This window comes from Aplysia californica, unplaced genomic scaffold, assembly GCF_000002075.1.
Source record: "Aplysia californica isolate F4 #8 unplaced genomic scaffold, AplCal3.0 scaffold00864, whole genome shotgun sequence".
NCBI classification, from domain to species: Eukaryota; Metazoa; Mollusca; class Gastropoda; order Aplysiida; family Aplysiidae; genus Aplysia; species Aplysia californica.
This window is the reverse complement of record NW_004798134.1, coordinates 171,848-192,834: the sequence shown is the minus strand read 5'-3', so window position 1 is coordinate 192,834 and position 20,987 is coordinate 171,848. Positions and strand designations below refer to the sequence as shown.

The following is a 20,987-nucleotide window of genomic DNA, read 5'->3' as shown; positions in this document are numbered from 1 at the left end:
CTCATAGCTATGCCTACGGCCCTAATGCGTACGGCCCTACCTTCGTACGGCCCTTAGATTTAGAGAAGTATGCTCACGGCCTTGATAATCGTTCAACTGGACAGCGTCACTTTATCAATCAATATCTTGGCTAAGACAAAATGTCACAAAGGTCATGTATAACAAGATAGTTCACTCCTCTATGAGCCAATTAAAAAAGGGTCCTCAATATTCGGTGGCGCCCTCTTCGAAAAAGTGCGGACTTTGCAATCAGAGTTACCCTACTTGTATGAAAATATATCATAAAAGTGAAACTAACTGTACTATTCCTATTCTTCTTCTGGTGAAACGAAAGAGAGCTTCAAAACAAAGACTGCAACGTCATCTGAACCAATATGCGGACTTCCACGGACACCTTTTTGGCTGAGTGAACTATTTTATTATGTACGATCTTTGGCCAAGAGACGCTCTACGAGGTCAAGATAATTTGCAAAGTCATTGGTCGCTATTTATAACTTTGACCTGTAATTTACTACGTCATTTCCATATCAGGAATGCTGAAATTTTCCATTGAAAAAAGGTCAGCATTTATGCCCTTTACAGCTGCTGGCTTCCCAATCGAAGTAGGTCATCCCTAAGCCTGCGCGCTTCCCGGGTAGCCTGGCTCACGTCCTTTATAAAGGGCCTGCGGGCTTCGAGGGTTTAAGTTTGTCCACTTTTAGTGTCCGGTTTGATAGTTTATGTGCCGCCTACAAAGCCTAGCTTATTATGTGAAGTGGAGGGCCATACACATAGCGGCCATAGCCTCGATGCTATGCGTACGGGAACCGTATGCATAGCTAGTTCGAAAAAAAAAAAAAAGGCTGGCTCTATTTCTCCGAATGTTCGGAAAAATAAACTTGAACTCTATTTCTCCGAACGGTTTCAGTTCTCGAGATATTGACAATAAGCGAATTGAGTGGCCTGTGTGTGTGTGTGTAAGGTGTGAACTGGGGGGGGGCGGCGGCGTGGAGGGATTTTGTAAAAAACATTTTGCTGGGTGACTAAATGTGCAAAATAGGTTACTGCCAAGGTCGAGCAGTCTTGTTTTCTCGCCGTACCTTTTGAAGGCTTTTTCAAATGAAGTATAGTCTGGGAACGTTGCCCCAACCACAACTGAAGTATCTGAATATTGAGACATTTACAAATCTCTAGCTCTAGAAATTGAATTCGATGAAAAAAATGCTTCTTCCCAGTCCTGGCAGAATGGCAGAATAAAAGGATGACGCCTAAATCTCGCAAATATAACCAAAAAATATCGAGATCGGAAACCGTTCGGAGAAATAGAGTTCAACTTTATATTCCCGAATGTTCGGAGAAATAATCACTTTGGGAAAAAAAAATCCATGCTGTATGCTTTGTTCTTTTTTTAAAAAATTACGAAGTGACTAGATCTAGAAATCTAGATCTATTTCTCCAAACGCTCGGGAAAATAAACTCGAACTCTATTTCTCCGAACGCTCGGGATAATAAACTCGAACTCTATTTGTCCGAACGGTTCCGTTCTCGAGTTTTGTTGGTTAGGTATTTTTTTACTTTCCCTCCCGTCTCACTTTTAGCTACCCGTTGTTTATTTTCTACTAAATGTGGATGCGCTGTATACGAAAATCAACTTCATTTCCGTCGCAAATTAATAGTTTTTGAAATATTTTATTGTTCTTAATAGAGATAGACATGCTTTAGACCAATCGGGGGCCCTGCCTCACTGGGGTAAAAGAAAATCTGGGGGGTTACAGGGGGGGCTTGCCCGTGTTTTAACCCATAATTTGATATTTTGCAGTTAAATCTAGCCTAGATTTGAAATTTTCTTGAAAATAATTGATTTGCGACAGTTTTGGTGGCTTTATGTGTGATCTACAGCAAACAGTATAACTGCAGTTTGACCCCCCGAAGCAGTACATCTGTGTGGGGGAGTGAAAGTAAAAATTTACCCTTGGTTAGTTGCAAGAGTTCGGCGTCATCTTTCATTCTGCTATTCTTCGAAGACTATGAAGAAACATTTTTTTGCATCGAATTTCATTTCTACAGCTAGAGATTTTTAGTTGTCTCATTATTCAGATACTTCAATTGTAGTTGGGGCAATGCCTTTCAAAGGTACTGCAAGAAAGCAAGACTGCTCGACTTTGGAAGTAACCTATTTTGCATTTAGTCACCCCTAAAGCAAAAACTAAATCACAAAAAAAATCCCTCCACGCCCCCGCCCCGCTGTTCACACCTCACACAAGCACTCACACCACACACCTACATACACACACACACGCGGGTACACACACACACACACACACACACACACACGCGGGTGCACACACACACACACACACACACACACACGCGGGTGCACACACACACACACACACACACACACGCACACGCACACGCACACGCACACACACACACACACACACACACACACACACACACACACACACACACACACACACACATGCAAACACACACACACACACACACACACACACACACGGGCCACTCCATTCGCAAATAAACCAAAAAAAACCTCGAGAATGGAAACCGTTCGAAGAAATAGAGTCCAAGTTTATTTTCCCGAACATTCAGAGAAATAGAGCTGGCCTTTTTTTTATTGTCCTCTCATCACGACTCCACGACCACACAATCAGTTCACACACCCCCCCCCCCCCCTCCAATATCGGATTAGGACATAGATCCAGATAATTATATAGATCTAGATTAGTTTTCACACCGTAGGCCTAGGTCCTGGGCCTACTTACTTTTACTCTTTCACCAGTAGGCCTACCATTTAAAGTTGCATTGACTTTTGAGTTTTACTTGTTGATATAGAATCTAGAACTCTAGATTCTAGATCTAGATCTAGTTTAGTTTATGGACGTACTTTGACTTTGTTACTTTTTGTTAACATTTTGTCATTTAGTATTATTTTACTTTCACTTCCGTCTCGTGCTCAGTTATTGTGCAGCCCTTTTCTTGTCGATTTTTTTTTTCCTTTTCCCAATACATGATGCTGACTTTATATTCATTCGTAATAAATAGCTTTTGAAATATTTGTTGGCCTTTATACTTAAATTGAACTAAATTACACTCCGCCTAATTGCGTAGTCATAGTACTTTCTGTGTCTTGGGGGTTTAGGGGGGCATGCCCCCCCACTCCCAACCAATCCCCCCCCCCCCCCAATAAAACTTGGGAGGGGCGTACCATTCCCTTCTGAAGTCCAGACCGGGGCTGATCACAGGCTCAGGATTACTGTAAGGCTAGTTCAAAAGGGTTTTTGTTTTCTTTTTAGAAAAAAAAAAGGGGGGGGGGGGGGGGAATGTAAAATATTCTTTTTTTGGGGAGCTTTTTTGCTGCTGATTTTGTGCAAGGGTAAAATAAACAAAATATGTCAAATGGGGAAAACCGAGTGCCATGGTAAAACTAATACTGGGTCGCCACCACTTGGAGAACGAGCGACGCTTCTGTCACAAGTTCATGTAAGCGCCCATTGTACTTAGTTACAGATTAGGTAAATATAACAGTGACCAGTCACATCACCTATGATCTGAGTATGAGTTGTGGATGAGGCTTATAGATTGTGACGGATCACATGCTTCCCTCACCAGCAGCTGAAAATTTGTTACCCATTTGTCAACTTGGGTAAACATTCATTGGAGGGACTAACAATAACGACAGGTGAATGGATTATGATGACTTGTCCACAGCGTCTGGGGCTGATTCAAAATTTATGACAAAGCATTGGGGGATGAGAGATGCCTGGCTGTGTCAGACAGATAAATTTGGCACTGGGTTGATAAAACAAGGTGACCGCGGCCTTGTTGGACTGACAACCGTTTTACACACATTTAAATTATAGAAGAAACGCAAGGGGGGAAATGGTATATGTGGCCGTTTGTACAGGTTTCCATCATAGCAGCTTGACTGTAATTGATTTGTATTGTGACAGTTTTAGTGGTCATATGTGTGACCTCAGCAAAAAATACTGCAGTTAGACTCCGAAACAGTGCATCTGTGTGCAGGAGTACTGTAAAGTAAAAATTTACCTGACATTTTTGTTTATATGGACTGGATGTCCTCACAGTTAGCCTTTTATCATAAGTCATAAGTTCTTTCTTTCAGCGTTTGTCACCATCCAGTTATTGTTACTCAGTTGCATTAAAATAAAAAGCAACTGATTTTGAAGTACCTTTTCATCTTTGCTGGGTATTGCTGGAGATTGGGCAAGAGGTTAATTGCTAATAATAGTTTTCATTCAGTTTCAAGAAAATCCAAACCAATATTAATCCACATTAAAATAACCCACTGTGTTGATTTGAAGGCGGCTAGCCAAAAAGCCAAAAAAACACAATATATGGTGTTCACCGACATGTTGTCTCACTACAGAGACTCTTTCCTCCATCTAAATGGTCTAAATTGTGTTGATAGGAGTGTAAAAAACACCTACATTATAAATGATTCTCAGTGCGTAGGTTTACCACATTATTTTGGGTAAAAAATATGTGACCCTGCTACAGCATACTCTGCACATTGGCCATATTAATTATTAAAGTCTATTTTGTCTTTACTGTTATGAATCAGAAAGAAACAAAGAAACAATGACGGCAAAATTTTAGTTTAAAGTCAAATATAAGTTGGAAGAACTGGCATCGACATTAATAATCACCAATGGCGTAGGGAGCAGCCTTTTTTCTTTTGCTATCTGATAGAATAAAGTTGTTTAGTGCTTTGAGGACAGGTCTTTGGCTTGGCTGGAAGTCTCAAGTATTTTATGTCAGTCAATCTATTATGATTTATTGTTAAACATGAAACCAGTTGCCTCTGCTGAGTCTTCAAAGTTGTACATGTTAAGGTCTGTCACATTAGGGGCAAAGTGTAGGTTGATGGATACAGTGAAGTTTAATATGTCTTTCAGTTTCGGTTTCTATTTGTTTCATTGAATTCTGGGAATGTGTTTCAGGGAGTTGCTTATGAGCTTGCTACTTTCTGCTGTTGTTGTAGGCCATTATTTGAAGGTGTTAATGTTCATGTCAAACTGTGGAAGCTTTCTATTTTATTTTTGGAGTCATGATAGAAAGCCAATTAAGATCTTGGATGACTGAAAAAAAAAACCCCAAATACTTACCAGTACAAGATAAATAATAGATAATAAGGCCTTTGCAGTGTCTTTTCCCTGTGTATATAACTCTTTGGTTGTTCTTGATCTAGTTTTGAAAAAATTGGCAAACTTTATAAATTGCCATTATGACATTGGGCTGGGGAGTATTGATTAACGAAGAAAACAATCTTTTTAAACAAAATGCGACTTTGGTGAACTCCCTGGTGCCTGGTGCTTTTTTTTTCAAACAAAGACATTATTTTATTGATAAACAGAACTTTTTCAATTTTTACTTGTTTAAAAAATAATTCAATGTTATTTTGTCTCTTGATCTTTCCATTAATCAGTGTTCATCTCTGAGAGTCTGTAAAGTAAAGGTTTGTAAGATAAACCTTGCGCTTTAAGTACATGTGTATCAAAATCTCATTTGTGCCAAAAAGTTCTTTATAATGTCAAGCTAACTCCGTAGCTCTATTCTATGCTGTCTGATATTCATAGGTGTGTAAATATAACAGGGTTGTCACTTTGTTGGAAATATCTGGAACTTCTAAAATCTTGAAAGTTCTGGATATGTTTTGAAATTTCAGAGGGTATTGCTTGAAAGAAAGAACCATTAAAAACAAAAAATTAGAATAGTAAAATGTGTTTCTAAAAAATGGTGTGTGGACACATTTTCGTTTTAGTATATATATATATATATATATATATATATATATATCAAAACAGCAGGGCAGGCTACTAGTTTCACTACCATAATCATTTCAGGAGATTAACAGAGCATGTGTTGAGAGTAGAGATGTTGCAATATGATAGAACACCTTTTTCAACATGTGTAAAAAAGAATACCATATTAGTGTTGAGCATCTTTAGATAGAATTTTATTTAAATATGCTTCTTGAGCAAATGATAATTATTTTTCAGGTGTGCAAAAATGGAGACAACAAAAGATAGCATTCAAGATGAAAAGTCAGAGAATGGCATGACCTCAACGCCATCAGTGCCAAGGGACACACAAGAAAAAGAAGAAGATTCACTTATTACTGATTCACTGGATGATGACCCTTCAGAGAGCTCAGATTTGAAAAATAGTGACAGTATGCCAGACTTAATATGGCCAGACAAAAGTGCAAAAAAAGGAACAAGTGACTCTACAGTTGCCCCATCAACATCACATGACACTGGATTCAACTCTGATAGTGCTGTGAGCACGCCCAGTCCAGATGGGGATAAACAGATTGTGCCAGGAAGTGAGGATACTGTTGGTGAAAACCTAACAGGTTCGGAGAGTAAAGACTCTGTTGTGGATGATGAGGAGAAAGATGGCAGTATGGATATTTTAGGAAATGGGTTCCTCAAGAAAAAAGTATGTATTGTAAAGAAAAACTGATGCATATTGCTTTCTCTTTTCTTTTGTTGAGTATGCTAAGAATAAATTGTTCTCCCAATTTTTGAAAATTCAAACAGCCCTGTTGGTTTTGTCATGAACAAGAGACAGGACATATGGTTGTTGATTTTAGCACCAGCACCCTTTAAATTTCACTGAAATGTAAATGTGGCTTAGTTATCTTAGTTTACTAAGTTTTAGGGCACTTGCAGTTGAAATCTGGCTTAAAGTTCTAAACAAAGGACTTTGGTATAAAATGATCTATAAAGAACATTTTAACATTGTTTGAAAGCCTGCCTCTTGTTTTTCCAAAGGTTTGATGGGTTGTGTTGTGATCAGGGAGATGCTGGTGTGACAACTTTGTGAACAGTGTTTTCTATTTGTAATAATTCTGGTCTTACTGAAAGTTTCATGTCATAATACAGCTGAACTGTTGTCTTCTTTTCTAACTAACAGTTGTACTCACTTTTGTTGTGTGTGGGTGGTTGGCAGGTGCTCTGGTGAGGTTTACTTCTTCTTTCCTGTCAAACATCTATCGACTTTACCTCTCCTCCTTTTTTGTGTTTGTTACTCTCTTGTAACACCTCTAATCTTCGGTGGGTGGTTGACGGGTGCTCTGGTGTGGTTTGCTTCTTCTATCCTATCAAACATCTATCGTCCTTGTCTCCCCTCCTTTTTTATGTTTGTTACTCTCTTGTAGCACCTCTAGTCTTGTGGGGCTCTTATGACCTTATGCAGTTGCGAGCGCCATAAAACCTCTACTAAAACAAAAATCTAATCTTCGTCACTTATAATATAATAAAACAACCTTATTGTGTTGCAAGTGCTGTAAAACACTTACTAAAACTAAACTAAACTTTTGTTGTGTACAGGTATTAGTGCCTGGTAAGGAAGACACCAGACCTACAAATGGTGATACAGTAACCATAAGAGTTGATGGAGTTTTAGAAAATGGAACTCATGTGGATGTGCAAGATTTCACCTTCATTCTCAACGATGGTGATGTTATTTTAGGTGAGTACAGCTTAGGAACTAATGGAATGAACATGTTTGTCTTTTCAAGTCTTTGTTCTGTGTCTTAATATAGATTCTTCTTTCATGTGATTACAATCTTTCATGTGATTACAATCTTTCATGTGATTACAATCTTTCATGTGATTACAATCTTTCAACATTTTTTACAACCGTTAGTGAGTAGCTTTTATATTATTTCTTTTAAATTTGACCTAGATTTTCTTCTTGTGCTTAATACTCATTTTAGCAGTCTGCTATAGTCATATCAATGAATGGAATAGTCACAAGTGAAATTGTTTATAATTTTTTGAATACTTGTAGCCTATTTCTTTTGATCTCATTAAATGGAGGCAAAGATACTGACTACTGTGTGCTTTTCAACATAATAATATATTTTTTTTCAAAAGTATTTTATAGGGATATTGTGTGTAAGATCATATCATTGATAAAGTGATCAATGTTGGTCATGTTTTGAAGGAAAATCTGTTTTGCATTTAGATTGCTTGTTTTATTTCTTTTGAAAAGTTTTTCTGATTTTCATGTTTGGCTTAGTAAATCTTCTCTTTGAAAAAAGTTCCCTTTTTCTCGCTTTCTCAGAGCAATGTTCTGCCAGCTTTATCTCGCTCTGTTGTCTTATACTGCATACTTTTCTATAATTATAGTATCAAAGAAATACTTCTGTTACTTTCACAGCTTTTGACCTGGCAGTGGCATTGATGGATGTTGGAGAGAAATGCGAACTGTTTACTGATGCAAGATATGCTTATGGACCCCTTGGCCGGTGTGTTCCCGTGCTTTTATGTTGTTTCTATTTTATCTTAGACTCCCCCCCCCCCCCCCCGCCCAAGCATGCTAAGCACATGTGCATATATGTACTCAACCTCTTTTTATTTTCTGACAAAATGTTGTTTTGAAATTGAGTATAAGTATGTTTATTTTAAAATTAACTGAAAAAGATATGTGACCTTTAAAATGCTGTGTGTTGCAGAATAAATTTCATTCTCTGCAAGGCATGGAATATACCGGAGAAATCTTGAGGATAAATCAAGACATTTTCACAAGAAACTGTTGTGTTCAGGATATGTTACAGATTTAAATATTTTTGCACCAACACACTACTTATTCCTTATTATTGAAATTGATGTTGGTTGTGTAGCCTAGTGCTCTCTGGTTAACTTGAAATTGTAGAGAAGTAAAAAATAATATAGTTGAGGACCTCAGATGTTTCAGCATTATGATTCAAGGGAAATTATAAAGGATATACTATGTACTATGGTAATTCACCGAATTATCCCCCCCCCCCCTTGTGATTATCTCCTCACGGTTGGAATGCCTCTTCTTCAAAAAGCAGTTAAGACCTGTGCTTATGTTGTGGTGTTGTTGACCTAAGCTTAGTGGCAAACAGGCAAAGTTAGGGGCTGAAGGCTAGAAGATGGTGCCTGTATACATGTAAACGTGTGATTTGGGGTGGAGCATGTGGAATTGGAAAGTGGTGCAAATAAATTTGTGCAGAAGGGAAGGAAGACCAAGAGTGGTGACAGTCACACATGTGCGTGTGAAAGTTGTTTTAATTATGAAGAAAGGATGGGGATGTGTTGCTGTGGCAATCATGTGAACACATGACATAATTTATGTCGGTGGAGGATGTCCATGGACATTGTGTCAGTTTGGTCCAGACAGAACATATGGTCAAAGCTGAGAGTTTGGTAGGATGAACTAAGGACAATTAATGTTACCCTTCCTTGAAATGTGATTGTATGAATGTCTGGATTAACTAGTGGGTCACTGTGGATAGGTAGGTTATACTCATTCTTTTTGATTGGATGGGGGTAATTGGAGTTTAGCTGAATTTATTAAATAAAGAAATAGATAGAATATGGTTGTCAGGTTGAGAAAGAAGAGTGTGAGGGTAGTTTAGGAGGGGTTAAGTAAAGTTAACTATATTTTGTTTCCGGCAGCACTTATTAAGTTTAATAACTTTTTTGAATAATCTGTAATTGTTTATAAACAGTGGATACTTGTCTTCTTGTGTTAGGATTGACAACTTAAATTATTTTGTACTCTCACTTTGGAGAAAGATGGAGTCTTGAATGGAAGACATGATTGTTATGTTCCCAGAGATCCAGACATTCCTAAAGATGCAAGCATCACCTATACTATTGAACTGATTAATGTTCAACCTGAGCAAGAGCTCTCATCTCTTGGTACTGAAAAACGTCTTTCAATGGGGTAAGTCTTAAGAACTAAAACTTTTGACATTTAGTGCCATATAACAGATAGTTGTGCTGGATTTTGTGCTTGTCAAAGTGTTGTTGTTTTGTTTATTTAGAGCATTAAATGCATTGTTTTAGCACATTTATTTACTTTAAGTGGTTCACCTTATTTCCTACTTTCTCTCTATTCTTTCTTTGTTCTGTCTTCGTAGCCCTGACTACTGGCCTGAGTTTCCCCTGCCTCAAAATTGATTATTTCAGTATTTTACGATATTAACCTGAAGTCAGAACAAGTGTGCTCTCATTTTTTTTTTTTCATTTGAAGATAGCTTGAAGGTGCTTGAACTTTTAAAAAAAATGAAGTAAATTTAACTGAATTAGGGCCTGCTTATATTTTTATACTTGGCAGTGGTGTACTTTTGAAGACAACATTGGGTTTTAATTTTTCTATTAAACTTGTAGGACCGTGTGAAAAAACTGAAATAGTGGGTGGTTGGCGTTTGCTCCTTCTTTCCTCTTAAGCATTTATCATCCTTATCTCTCCTCCTTCTTTTTTATGTTTGTTGTTACTTTCTTGTAACACCTCTAATCTTCGGCACTTATATGACCTTGCAAGTACCGTAAAACTCTTTACTAAACTAAAAACTGAAATAGTTCTTTTACTGAAATGACAGTTGCTTTTGTAATCATGTATAGTGGCTTTTATCTTTCTGCAGAGAAGCTAAACGGGAGCGAGGCAACTATTTATATGGAAGACAGGATTATACTGGTGCTATCAGCTCATACAGCAAGTATGTAGTTTACAGTTTTGTATATTATGACCTGTTTACATTTTAAAAAGTACCGTTATAAATGCGATGTGAAATAATGATTTTGCTCTCTCGGTATTTGGGGAAGACAAAAGAGGTCAATTACCTCTTTCAAAGCATGCCGTACAGGGGCTAGTTATGGTACCAGGAAAAACTCATATTATGCTTATTCCTCGCAGATATTTTCAGTTTCCCTGTGGTTACATAAAGTCTGTGATAACTTCTATGTAGAAATTGTGAACTAATTGTTTCTCTGTTTCTTGATATTTTACAGTTTGTTATTGTTGCTTTGTAGTTTTATCATTCCTAGGAAAATAATTTGAGTTTAAAATGGTTAATGAAGTGGGGCATTGTTGTGTAAGCGAAAAGTTTTTTAGCTTGAGTTATTGAGAAACTACCTAAATGGTATCATTTGATATTTGAAAAGAAGACATGGTAATTGGGTGAAAAATAACAGTGACAAAGTATGAATGAACTGTTTTTGTGGTATTCCAGTGTCATCTTTTGAAAAGTGTTGCTCTTTGTAGAATAATTTTAAAAGTTTGATAAATAGCAGAAACCCTTTACTCAATCTGAGATATGATTACCTCTTCTAGATTGAAAAATGTTTCATTTCTTTAAATGCAATCTTCCGAAAGTGATCCTTTAATATGAAATCTTGTTTGATCATTGTTTTTATGTCTTCTTCAGGGCTGTGAAGATTTTAGATGACTCAGATTTGAATGCTGGACTAGATGACGAGGCAAGGTCTACTCTGTCAGAGTCATGGGTCAAATGCTACAATAACATGGCAGCTTGCCAGCTCAAGGTCTGGTTGCATTGTACTTATATGTTTTCACTTTTTCTGTTTTTTCTGATGTTCCTTTACCTGTCTGACTCTGTGACCTTCGTGGCTTTGATGTGACATGTCATGGTTCAGATGGGATCACAGTGTTTTCAACACTACTAGTTTATGAATGGGAAGATGAGAAGCGAAAATTATTTGGTAAATAAAAAAATGAACAGTCCTTGTTGATCTTTCTGGGCTATGTAGCAGTTGAACTGAAGAAAAAAATGTTGCTATTGTTAATATCGTATTTGATTGTTTGACCTGATTACGGACTTTTGATGAATAGTAAAAAAACCCAAACGTTATTACTTATTTTCAGATGTTATGAATCTGTGTGTATGTTCTTTCTTCATACTGGAGGCTTGTAGGAGTCATGTCTGTTATAGTAAAGATATGATAGTGGGAAAAATATCACCTATTAGAAATGTTGGTTGCATTGGAGGTTTTTTTGTTTGTTATGTACACACTTTTTGTGATTGTATAGGATGCATCACCTGAGTAAAGAAAGTGGAAGTTTTTCTCTAATTCATGTATTATATTGAATGAGCCTTAGTGTAACACATCAGACTATGTACGAATGCTTTACGTCAGAAGAAAATCATCAAACCTGATCAACTCTTTGCATCTATATATTATTATTATTATCAAGATATGTTTTGGATCCCATTGTTATTTTTTTTCTATATACTTTCTTGAACAGATCAGTGCTATAGACGCTGCCATTCGATCGTGTGAGAAGGTTCTCTCTGCACAAGAAGATAATGTGAAAGCATTATTTAGACTCGGGAAAGTAAGTATGAATGTTTTCTATGTTTAATGCAATTGTAAAAGAGCAGTGAAATTGTATTTGTTTGAACAATGCTGATATTGGTTTTACTTTTTATTGACTTTTTGTGGTTACTACCCCTTGAATTTAGGAGCAAGAGGAACCAACTACAGATAGTAGGCCTACGCAATATTCAAGTACCTTTCCTTTCCTTAGTGATGAGAGTTTATAGCTCGCATATATGCCTTTGCGAGGTTTCAGGATGACTGTATTTTATTCAAATCACATTGTAATGAATTTTTCATGTTTATGGCAATTTTTTGGACGCCTCTATGCTGTTTTATAAAGGCCATCTTTATTATCGAAGTTTTTAAGTATGGATTAATACTGCCAAGATTTCTTGCACATTCGCAAAATGTGCAGGGCACCTGTGAGTTTCTTGTCCTCATTTTAACAAGGTTTGGTTCTCAGTCCCATTTACCCAGGGATCGAGAGTGTGAAACACCTAAAAAGGAAACTCAAAGTTATTGGCCGATAGCTCTTCCAGGAACCCAGGATTGAACTACGTTTTTGTACTTAGCCTAGGAGACATGCTGTCTGTTTAAACTATTGACCCACAGTGCTTTGTTTGTCTGCAAGTCTTGGTGGACAATTTTACAGGTTTTTGCAGATGGCTCTTTGAAGTAGACTCACTCTGAATGTACTGGTTTTAGATTGACACTAACATTGGCTGAGTTACGACTTACTTTTCTGATAAATTTCTTTCTGCCAAGTGGGGTTTGTCAAAAATTGTCTATGGCGTCATTATGCTTTGTGATATCTTACTCTTTTATTATAACATCACCATATTTTGAAAATAACTTATCTAGCTGATCCTGAAGTATGGGTGGTTGGCGGGTCTATCGTCCTTATCTCTCTTTCTTTTTTGTGTTTGTTACTCCCTTTTAAGACTTCTAATCTTCGACACATATATGACCTTATTTTATTGCAAGTACTGTAAAACTGTTACTAAAACTAAAACTGATCCTGAAGTACTTCTTATAGTTGCTTCTAATAAAAGAAGTAGCTAGTAAAACCATTTTGATATCTTGTCCTTCATTGTATGTCACAATGTGTTTGATTTTTTTTTTTTAACAGTGCATTTTGCTTTCAGATGTGGGTAGTCTGCTCCTGGATGAAAAGTTATAGATTTCTCTTGTCTCTTTTTAAAATTATTTTCAGGCCTACAGTGCTAAAAACGAAGTTGACAAAGCACTGGAATATCTCAGGAAAGGGATCAAACTGGACCCAGAATCTAAAATGTTACACCAGGAAGTTCTCAATTTGGCACGGCGGAAAAGCAAGGAGTCTGAATCAGAGAAGGAGCTGTATCAACGGATGCTGGGAGTTAAACCTGGGGAAAATCCCTTTACTCCTGGAAAGACACAACAGAAAAAATCAAATGGGGTGAGTGCCATTCACAGATTTCTTTGAGGGAGTATGGGGTGAAAAGTTATTGGAATGTGCTTTCCACAATATTGAATTTGAATTGAATATAAGTGTTTTTTATGCTCCCATCAACACACTTTAGATCATTTCAGAGTTGAGCACTATATTGAATGTGGCACAAGTTGTGGAATTTAATGTTTTGCAAAGTTGACCTGTGAATGCAGAATACTCCACTTACTGACTTTACTGTTCATGATGAAGACTTCTTGAGCCTTATCCTGTTTCTTTTCTTTTATAATCTGCAGTTAAAATTTTTTATAAATCTTCAACTTGCAAAAGATTCTGTTGGACTGCATTGCAGAGTTGTTTCCTTGTTCATTTGAAGAAGCTTGTGTAAGCCATGAAGTCATGTTTATATGGATGGTGAGAAGCTTGGTTTTATGTTTTTCTCAACCTCAGAAGGCTGGTGTGCAGATTTGATGTTATTTCTGTTATAAGTGGTTAAATTTCTCTATCTGTCAGAACTAACGTAATGGATTTTCATGAACAGCCAGAATAAAGACTGCACTTCATTTAGACATTGTGTAAGTTTCTGTATCACCACCAATTTTGGATCTAGATCTGCCTTTTTCACCACGCCCAAAAAAAATTAACTATCAGCAACACTGGGAAAGCAGATAGTGAGATTGAAGGCAAAAATCATAGGTGTATTGCAGAGGAATTTGATCAACAATCTTGATTTTGACTCAGATTCTACATCCAAAATTGTGACCGACATATTAAGCTGCTACTGAATTCTCTTTAAAAAAAAGGAAGTATCATTATGTCTTTTTAAAACTTGCCCCCTGTTATAAGCATGGATTTTGGAGGACTGGACAGAAATGTGTATTTGATTAAGGTGTGTGTGTACATGACTTGCTCTGTGTCGTTCTGGTGGAACAGGGCAAACGGAAATGACATGGGGCTTGTCGTTTTGACCGATAGGAGTTTAAAAAAGAAGCATGATGAACAGGTAAATGTTCTGTTACATAACATTTTAAAGAAAAATATATGGAATGTGGGTTTCTGAGCCATGGTGTAATGTGCTGCAGTGTCATTGTGCTAATACATTCTTGTACATCTTCATCTTTGTCCCAATACAACTGTAGTAGTCTTTGGGGTTTAGAAAATGTAAAATGACAGTCATAAAGATATCTTTTTCAAATGTGCCTCTTGTTTCTTCAAAGAATATTTTCTTTTCTTTCATTTTGCAGGTGATGAAGTGGATTTTGGTGGCTGGCAGTCTGGCTGCTGCTGCAGCATCTATTGGCTTTTCATGGTATCGAACATCATGAAGTGACATGTACAAATGTTAACTGGGTTTGGTGGCCAAATGAGTAAGGCTTTGAAAGAATGTGATTCCAGTGTTTGTGTGAGAAATGGTTTTTTTTGTATTTTGGGTGCTGTAGCTTGAATAAAGTCGAGGTCTGATTATGTCAGTGCAGTATCGCTGCATCCTTTGATGGATGGACTGTCGGTGTATATCTGGTTAGAGTGACAATGAATTTTGGAATTGAGAGTGAAAAAGTAATGGAAAGTGCCTGGGTGATGCTTGTGCAATGTTGATCTTGATGCTAATGTTTACTTTTGCTAAGACAATTTTGTTATTTTTGTCAATTTTTTTTTTGGTGGAGTGTTCAGTAACATAAGTAATGCATTCCATGTCATTCTTTCATTAGCAAATAGCAAAAGCCTGTTTGCTACTGATAGAAGAGAGGTGATTTATAAAGCATTATGTGAGGTATTGTGACATCGAAGAATCAGGTCCTCTTACTATTATTTTTGTTATGAAATTTTTATTTATGACAAAAATGTGTTCAATAGTAACTTTTTCTTTCAGTATGGTATTTGGAATCTTATCATTGTTCATTTTTTCCCTTTGTGTTTTTGTTTTTAAAAAATCTTTTCTTGGTTTAACCAGTTTTTTTACAACACTGATTTTTGAATGTTTTCGTTTACTTCTCAGTAAGGGGTGGCAAGTAATTACTTTTGGTCAAATGGTTAGATATATATGACATCATAGAATGAACTTGGCTGTTTTCCAGACACAAAGCCGCAAGACACTCTTAATGTGTACATTTGGGATGGAAATCTTTTGATATTTTGTGTTCTTGAAGACGAGAGTAGTGACAACTTTTTTTTCTGTTTGTTACTTCACCTATCTTTTATTTGAATGTTGTCTGTGTAGAACAGTTGCTACATGCATGTGACAATAACTGACTGGAAATTTATACTTTTCTACGACAAGAATGCGTGGTCTTGAATGGTGGACTTGCCATAACATATTGCTCTGTAATGTGATACCAAGCAAATGTGTAATTTGTATCAAGCCTGATGCATTTGCTATGTGGTCTTTGTAGGAATTCTGTATTATGAATTTTAGGTATATTAAAAACTGGTGTATAAATCTGGTTCTTTTCTTCTCTTTTTGTCTGAAACTTAAAGAAGATTAAGTTTGGTAGGATCCCGTCTTGAAGTCAAATTATTTGCTCACAACTGTAATTTTGGTTTACTGGACTGTCAAGTGGGTTTCTTTTCTGCTTTTTCCGTCCACATGTATGAATAATTAGAAAACAGATGATTGTGTCCTCTTGCTATTGTAAAAAACAAATTTTGTTCTCATTCATTTTTTCACTGTCGGCGCACACATTCATGATGGAGTGTATTTACATACTCGGAACGTACTCACTTACTTTTCAATTGACTATCACTTTCTTATAGAGGAAATTTTTTGTCTTTGATAATGGTCTGTTTCAAAAAGTGTTTTCTTATCTTGTCCAAGTTGTAGTTTCTTAGTCTTTTCTCACTTTCAGTGTAGAGACAAGCAGGAATGTGCATTCTTGTTTGCATGCTCGTTACTGATATTGCAAGCCTTGTTCTCCTCCTCGTATGATGTTTTGTCAAAGATTATGAATATGCTCCTCAAGAAATGTTTTACCATCTATTCCCAGCCATATTTTCATGCAGGCAGCATGGCCGAAGTTTGCGACTAGCTAATTCACAAGATTCTTTGTGTAAAAAATGTGTTAACCTTTTGAGCCCCGGTGGCACATAAAACTGCCCGTATGCCTTGCCACTGGTACAGCGGTGAGCGAGACCCTATCCCTGACCCGGCCCATGTGAGACAAAACGTATACAGAAAACAGCGTTTACTACACAAGACGTTATTGATTATTTTTAAGGTCTTTCTGAATTAGATGCTGGTAATGACAAGGATTGCCCTGAGTAGGATATATGGAATGGGATTTGGACGATCAAATGAATGTTAGTAATATATCGCTGAGGAGCTCAGACAGAGGGGCACGGTAGCCTCAGGAGCTCAGGGCTCAAAGGGTTAAGACTGATCTAATTTATGCTGGTGTATCATTTTACTTTTTGCCAAACATTAAATTAAGCAATAATATTTTTGAGTGACTTCTGTGAATACAGTATTGCCTTATTTTTTTGTGTTTGTTTTTACTACTTTAGTAAATGTCGATCTATCTGTCTTTTCTCTTTCGTCAAATATTCCTTTGTCTCTTATGTTTATTCACTCTGTTGTCATAGTTCAGTCTGTAAGCAGTGTTTTACACACTTAAGTTTTTTGGATCATTAAATGATCTGGAGGTTCAAGTGAGGGTTTTTGTTTTTTTCATCATTATTATAATGTTGCTGCTCTTTTATACCACTGCCATTGCAAAACAAAGAAAGAAAAGACAACTTTATTGATCTCCGCTTACAGTTTAGTCTTACAATGATATGTGTAACATTACACTTTATTATATAACACAAAAAGACATTACAGGACATAACTGTTCGCTTCAACGAAGACCTCTGTATATACCATTCACAGGAATACTGTGGTCCATAATTATATATAGTATAGATTGTTTTTATACTCTGGTCCCAAATTCAGTCTTGAAAGCTTCACCCCCCCACCTCCCCTAGTGAAAGCTTTTCACGATGATGTATGTTTGTGACTTACTTATAGGTGTATGGTCAGTCGTGTCATGAAGGCTTCTGAACCTGCACTGTCAATTGGTCACTTTTAAGCACAAGGGGGCTATCTCGAAAAGTGTTGTTTTGAGAAAATCAAAGGTAAAGTTTTTGGACCCGTGAATTCTATCTCTACGTATTTGTTTTCAAGGGAATTTTTCTGTGGTTTTGCATAAACAAGTCAGTTATGTCCCTGTCTGCCATACACATATGAATTACTGACAATAATTTACTCTATTAAAAAGAAATTAGACAACAAAAAGTTGGATTGGCTCAGTTCTGCAGATATGCAGAAAACACCTTTAAAGCAAATTGGGGGGGCGAAATGGGCCATCCCATCCAAAATAAGGCATACCTTTCTATCTGGACTATTCCTGCATTGAATATATACAAATGGTCTAGATCTGTCCGCTGTACAATGGGCTAACCCACGAAACTTGTCAACTCTTTATCATTGGGTTAAGTGGTCTAGCCTGTTCATGTGAGCACTACGTTTTAAGCTTTTTCTATCAAAAGATTGGAATTATTGTGTGGAACAGTACTCAAGTAAAAACTGATACAGTAAAGAAAAAATTGATTTAAAAAAACTGACCTGATATGAGAATATCGCAGTCTTTGGGGTCATTTTCTACTGTGACATGCAGTGAACTCTTCACTTGAGGTGTCGGACATTTTTTTTGGTTAGCCCATAAAAAACTTTCAAGTCTTTAGTTTCTTTGGACAACGAGGAGAGTATTTTCTATAACGAAACAAATATACCACCAATGAAACCTAACTTCTATAAGTAGGGCAATGCCCACTTTTGGTGTAGGTAAAGATTCCTGGAAATTGGAAATCATCGAAATCTAGGTCAGCCCACTTGTCCTTACTTGTTCACGGACTGATACTGATAAGTTATTCATTCAGACTTACTGTCCCTTGACCAAGGCCTAGTACTTCTGAACAAGCATATCAAATTGGAATTACATGTATAAGGAAAGTTTTTGCGATAACATAATACATGTACTCAAGATGAAATGTAGTGTTTTGATGCTATTTTTTAATGACTTTCTAGATAGCAAAAAAAATATTATTCTGCCTTCATCAAAGGAAATGCAGATTGTGTTTACTTATTTGTATGATAATTTTGTCTTATGTAACATGTTTAGTGCAATGTTTATACAACCAATGCATGGAGAGTACAATAATGGGAGATTTGGTCTGGATGTGAAATTTGGGGGTTTAAATAGGAGTGGCGTCTGGATTTTAAAAACGCTTTCCACTTTCCAGGAATATTTTACCTCTCAATCATGTGTCATTATGCTTTTGAAATTACCTACTTTTTATGTAGGTCTTTCATGATGTTGAAATTTATTAAGTTTCTGATAAAAATCAATATTGAATTTTCACATTGGACTTTGGTTGATATGATAATTTATTGATAATTTGTTTTGCAAATTTAGTCAGCCTGAGAGTACAAGATCTCATGCATGTATGTGTGTTCACTTTTTGACAAGGTGAGACAATTGTACGAGCGCTTTGACAGTTAATTGAAAGATTTTTCACGTTTTACTGCAGTGTATTTGAATTTGTTTTTTGTTTTTTCTGTTTTATACCAGGCCTTCAATGCTTTGATGAATCAGATTTTTTTTTCACGATAGAAAATCACAGACAGTGTTCTTTCACTGGGCTTGTCAACTATTTGTGCCAGTGTCTTGTTCACTGTGTGGTTATATGTTATATTTTGAATAAACTATTTTTATCCAGTGAATAAATTGTTTGTGTTTACGTGATACTTCTTGGGTGGTATTTATTTATTTATTCATTAAAAAAAAGTTTCCAGATTTCCAGATCTCTCTCTCTCTCTCTCTCTCTCTCTCTCTCTCTCTCTCTCTCTCTCTCTCTCTCTCTCTCTCGCTTTTTTGTTTTTTGTCTTTTTTGGTAAGTGTTTTACGGTGCTCGCAACTTGCATAAGGTCTTATGAGCGCGCGGGATGTACCAAACATTTTCATTTGTTAGGAAATTTTGAATTTTGCCCGAGTGGCGGCCGAAGCGCCTACTCATCGATTTTGTTCCACCGAGGGATCTTTAACTTTAACATGCGCAACTTGCACATGGGACGTCCGAGATTTTTGGCCGTTGTCCGAGAAGGCTAAGTGTAGATCTTTCCTACAAGAAGATCAGGGGTGTGGCTGAAAGACAGCAGTAAGAAGGAGCCAAGCAGTTGCAGTAGAAAGGCTGCAGAAAAAGTCAGGAGCCCAGTGGAGGGGGCAAAGGAAATGAGGGGGTGGGGGAAGAAAGTGGAGACGAAAGCAGACGATAGAATATTGCAAGAGAGAAGGATAAAAGATGAGACAATTTTATAGAAGAAAATGTTTTCGTCGCTACGCGGATTCGAATCCAGGACCTTTGAATGAGAGAACACCTTAACCTCTAGGCCACGAGAGCCCCGTCTCTTGCTTTCATGTCAGTGATAGCTATTTAAAATACGTACTTTGTGTTTTATCTATTTTTAAAAAGTATTGCAGCAAATGTAATGTAATGTAAACTGAATTTTCAACAGCAACTGCAATTCAGATATTATACATGTACCAAGGTCCTTGTCAGTATCGTCATGGACAATTAAAATAATGTTTACGAGGAAGCGTTGATTGAGGTTTCCAAGAAACATACCACTGAGTACTTAGTACATCAACCGGATTTGAACTGTAGAAAATCTGTTCAGATCTTTAGAAAGCACATGTACATATATCTCTATTGTATAATGTCTAGGTTGGAAGCATACCTAAAACATGTACTTGAATTTTTTTTTAATTTCACATTCTACACTTCATCGTAGGTGCTTCTTATCAAATGCACGACCGCTGGATTTAGCAGGATATGAAGTTTGATAAAGGGGGCTCAGCAGCTCAACATTATTATGAATCCAGATGCTGGGTGTTCGATCTCCATCTGCTCGGAGTTTTGCTAATGATGTTTTCCGCACCTGCTGATCCTAGGGTAGATAGGATTGAGCATAGATAGAGTCCTCTTGAAAAAGGACGAAACATTTAGGGGTTCCCATGTGGAAGTTTCGCACACTAAAGATCCCTTTGCGGTTCTAAAATAGAATAAAGTATATCTCTTGGGCTGCCGTCCGGGAAAATTTATATAGTTATTAATAATTCCTGCCTAAGACTAAAGCCACTCTAGTCAGTAAGGTTTAAAGTATCAATATCAAAAGTACCTTCGAATGCGGCACGTGGCTTTATGTCGGGACAAGGAATAATTCTGCTCCCTTCGTGGATTAAAAGGCCATGTGCTTGAAAAGCAGCTGCACTGTGAGATTAAGATACAGTCAGTTTCCCCCTGAGCTCCAGCAAGGGAACGCAGAAGAACAAGCAGAGGAATAATAATAATAATAATAATAATAATAATAATAATAATAATATAATGATGATGATGATGAT

At 36.8% G+C, this 20,987-nt stretch overlaps 1 protein-coding gene across 1 annotated transcript in view; it reads left to right on the top strand.

Annotated features, from left to right (window-relative positions):
- The window catches only part of LOC101850914 (peptidyl-prolyl cis-trans isomerase FKBP8), a gene marked incomplete at its 5' end in the record, with an annotated part of 21,977 nt that extends 2,668 nt beyond the window's left edge, over window positions 1-19,309 (top strand). The window contains 9 exon segments of the mRNA XM_005110196.2: window positions 6,024-6,465; window positions 7,359-7,500; window positions 8,194-8,281; window positions 9,619-9,729; window positions 10,430-10,504; window positions 11,213-11,330; window positions 12,052-12,141; window positions 13,339-13,563; window positions 14,799-19,309. Of these exon segments, the coding sequence (XP_005110253.1) occupies window positions 6,034-6,465; window positions 7,359-7,500; window positions 8,194-8,281; window positions 9,619-9,729; window positions 10,430-10,504; window positions 11,213-11,330; window positions 12,052-12,141; window positions 13,339-13,563; window positions 14,799-14,879 (1,362 nt within the window). The 3' untranslated portion in view covers window positions 14,880-19,309.
- Window positions 19,310-20,987: the final 1,678 nt, after the last annotated feature.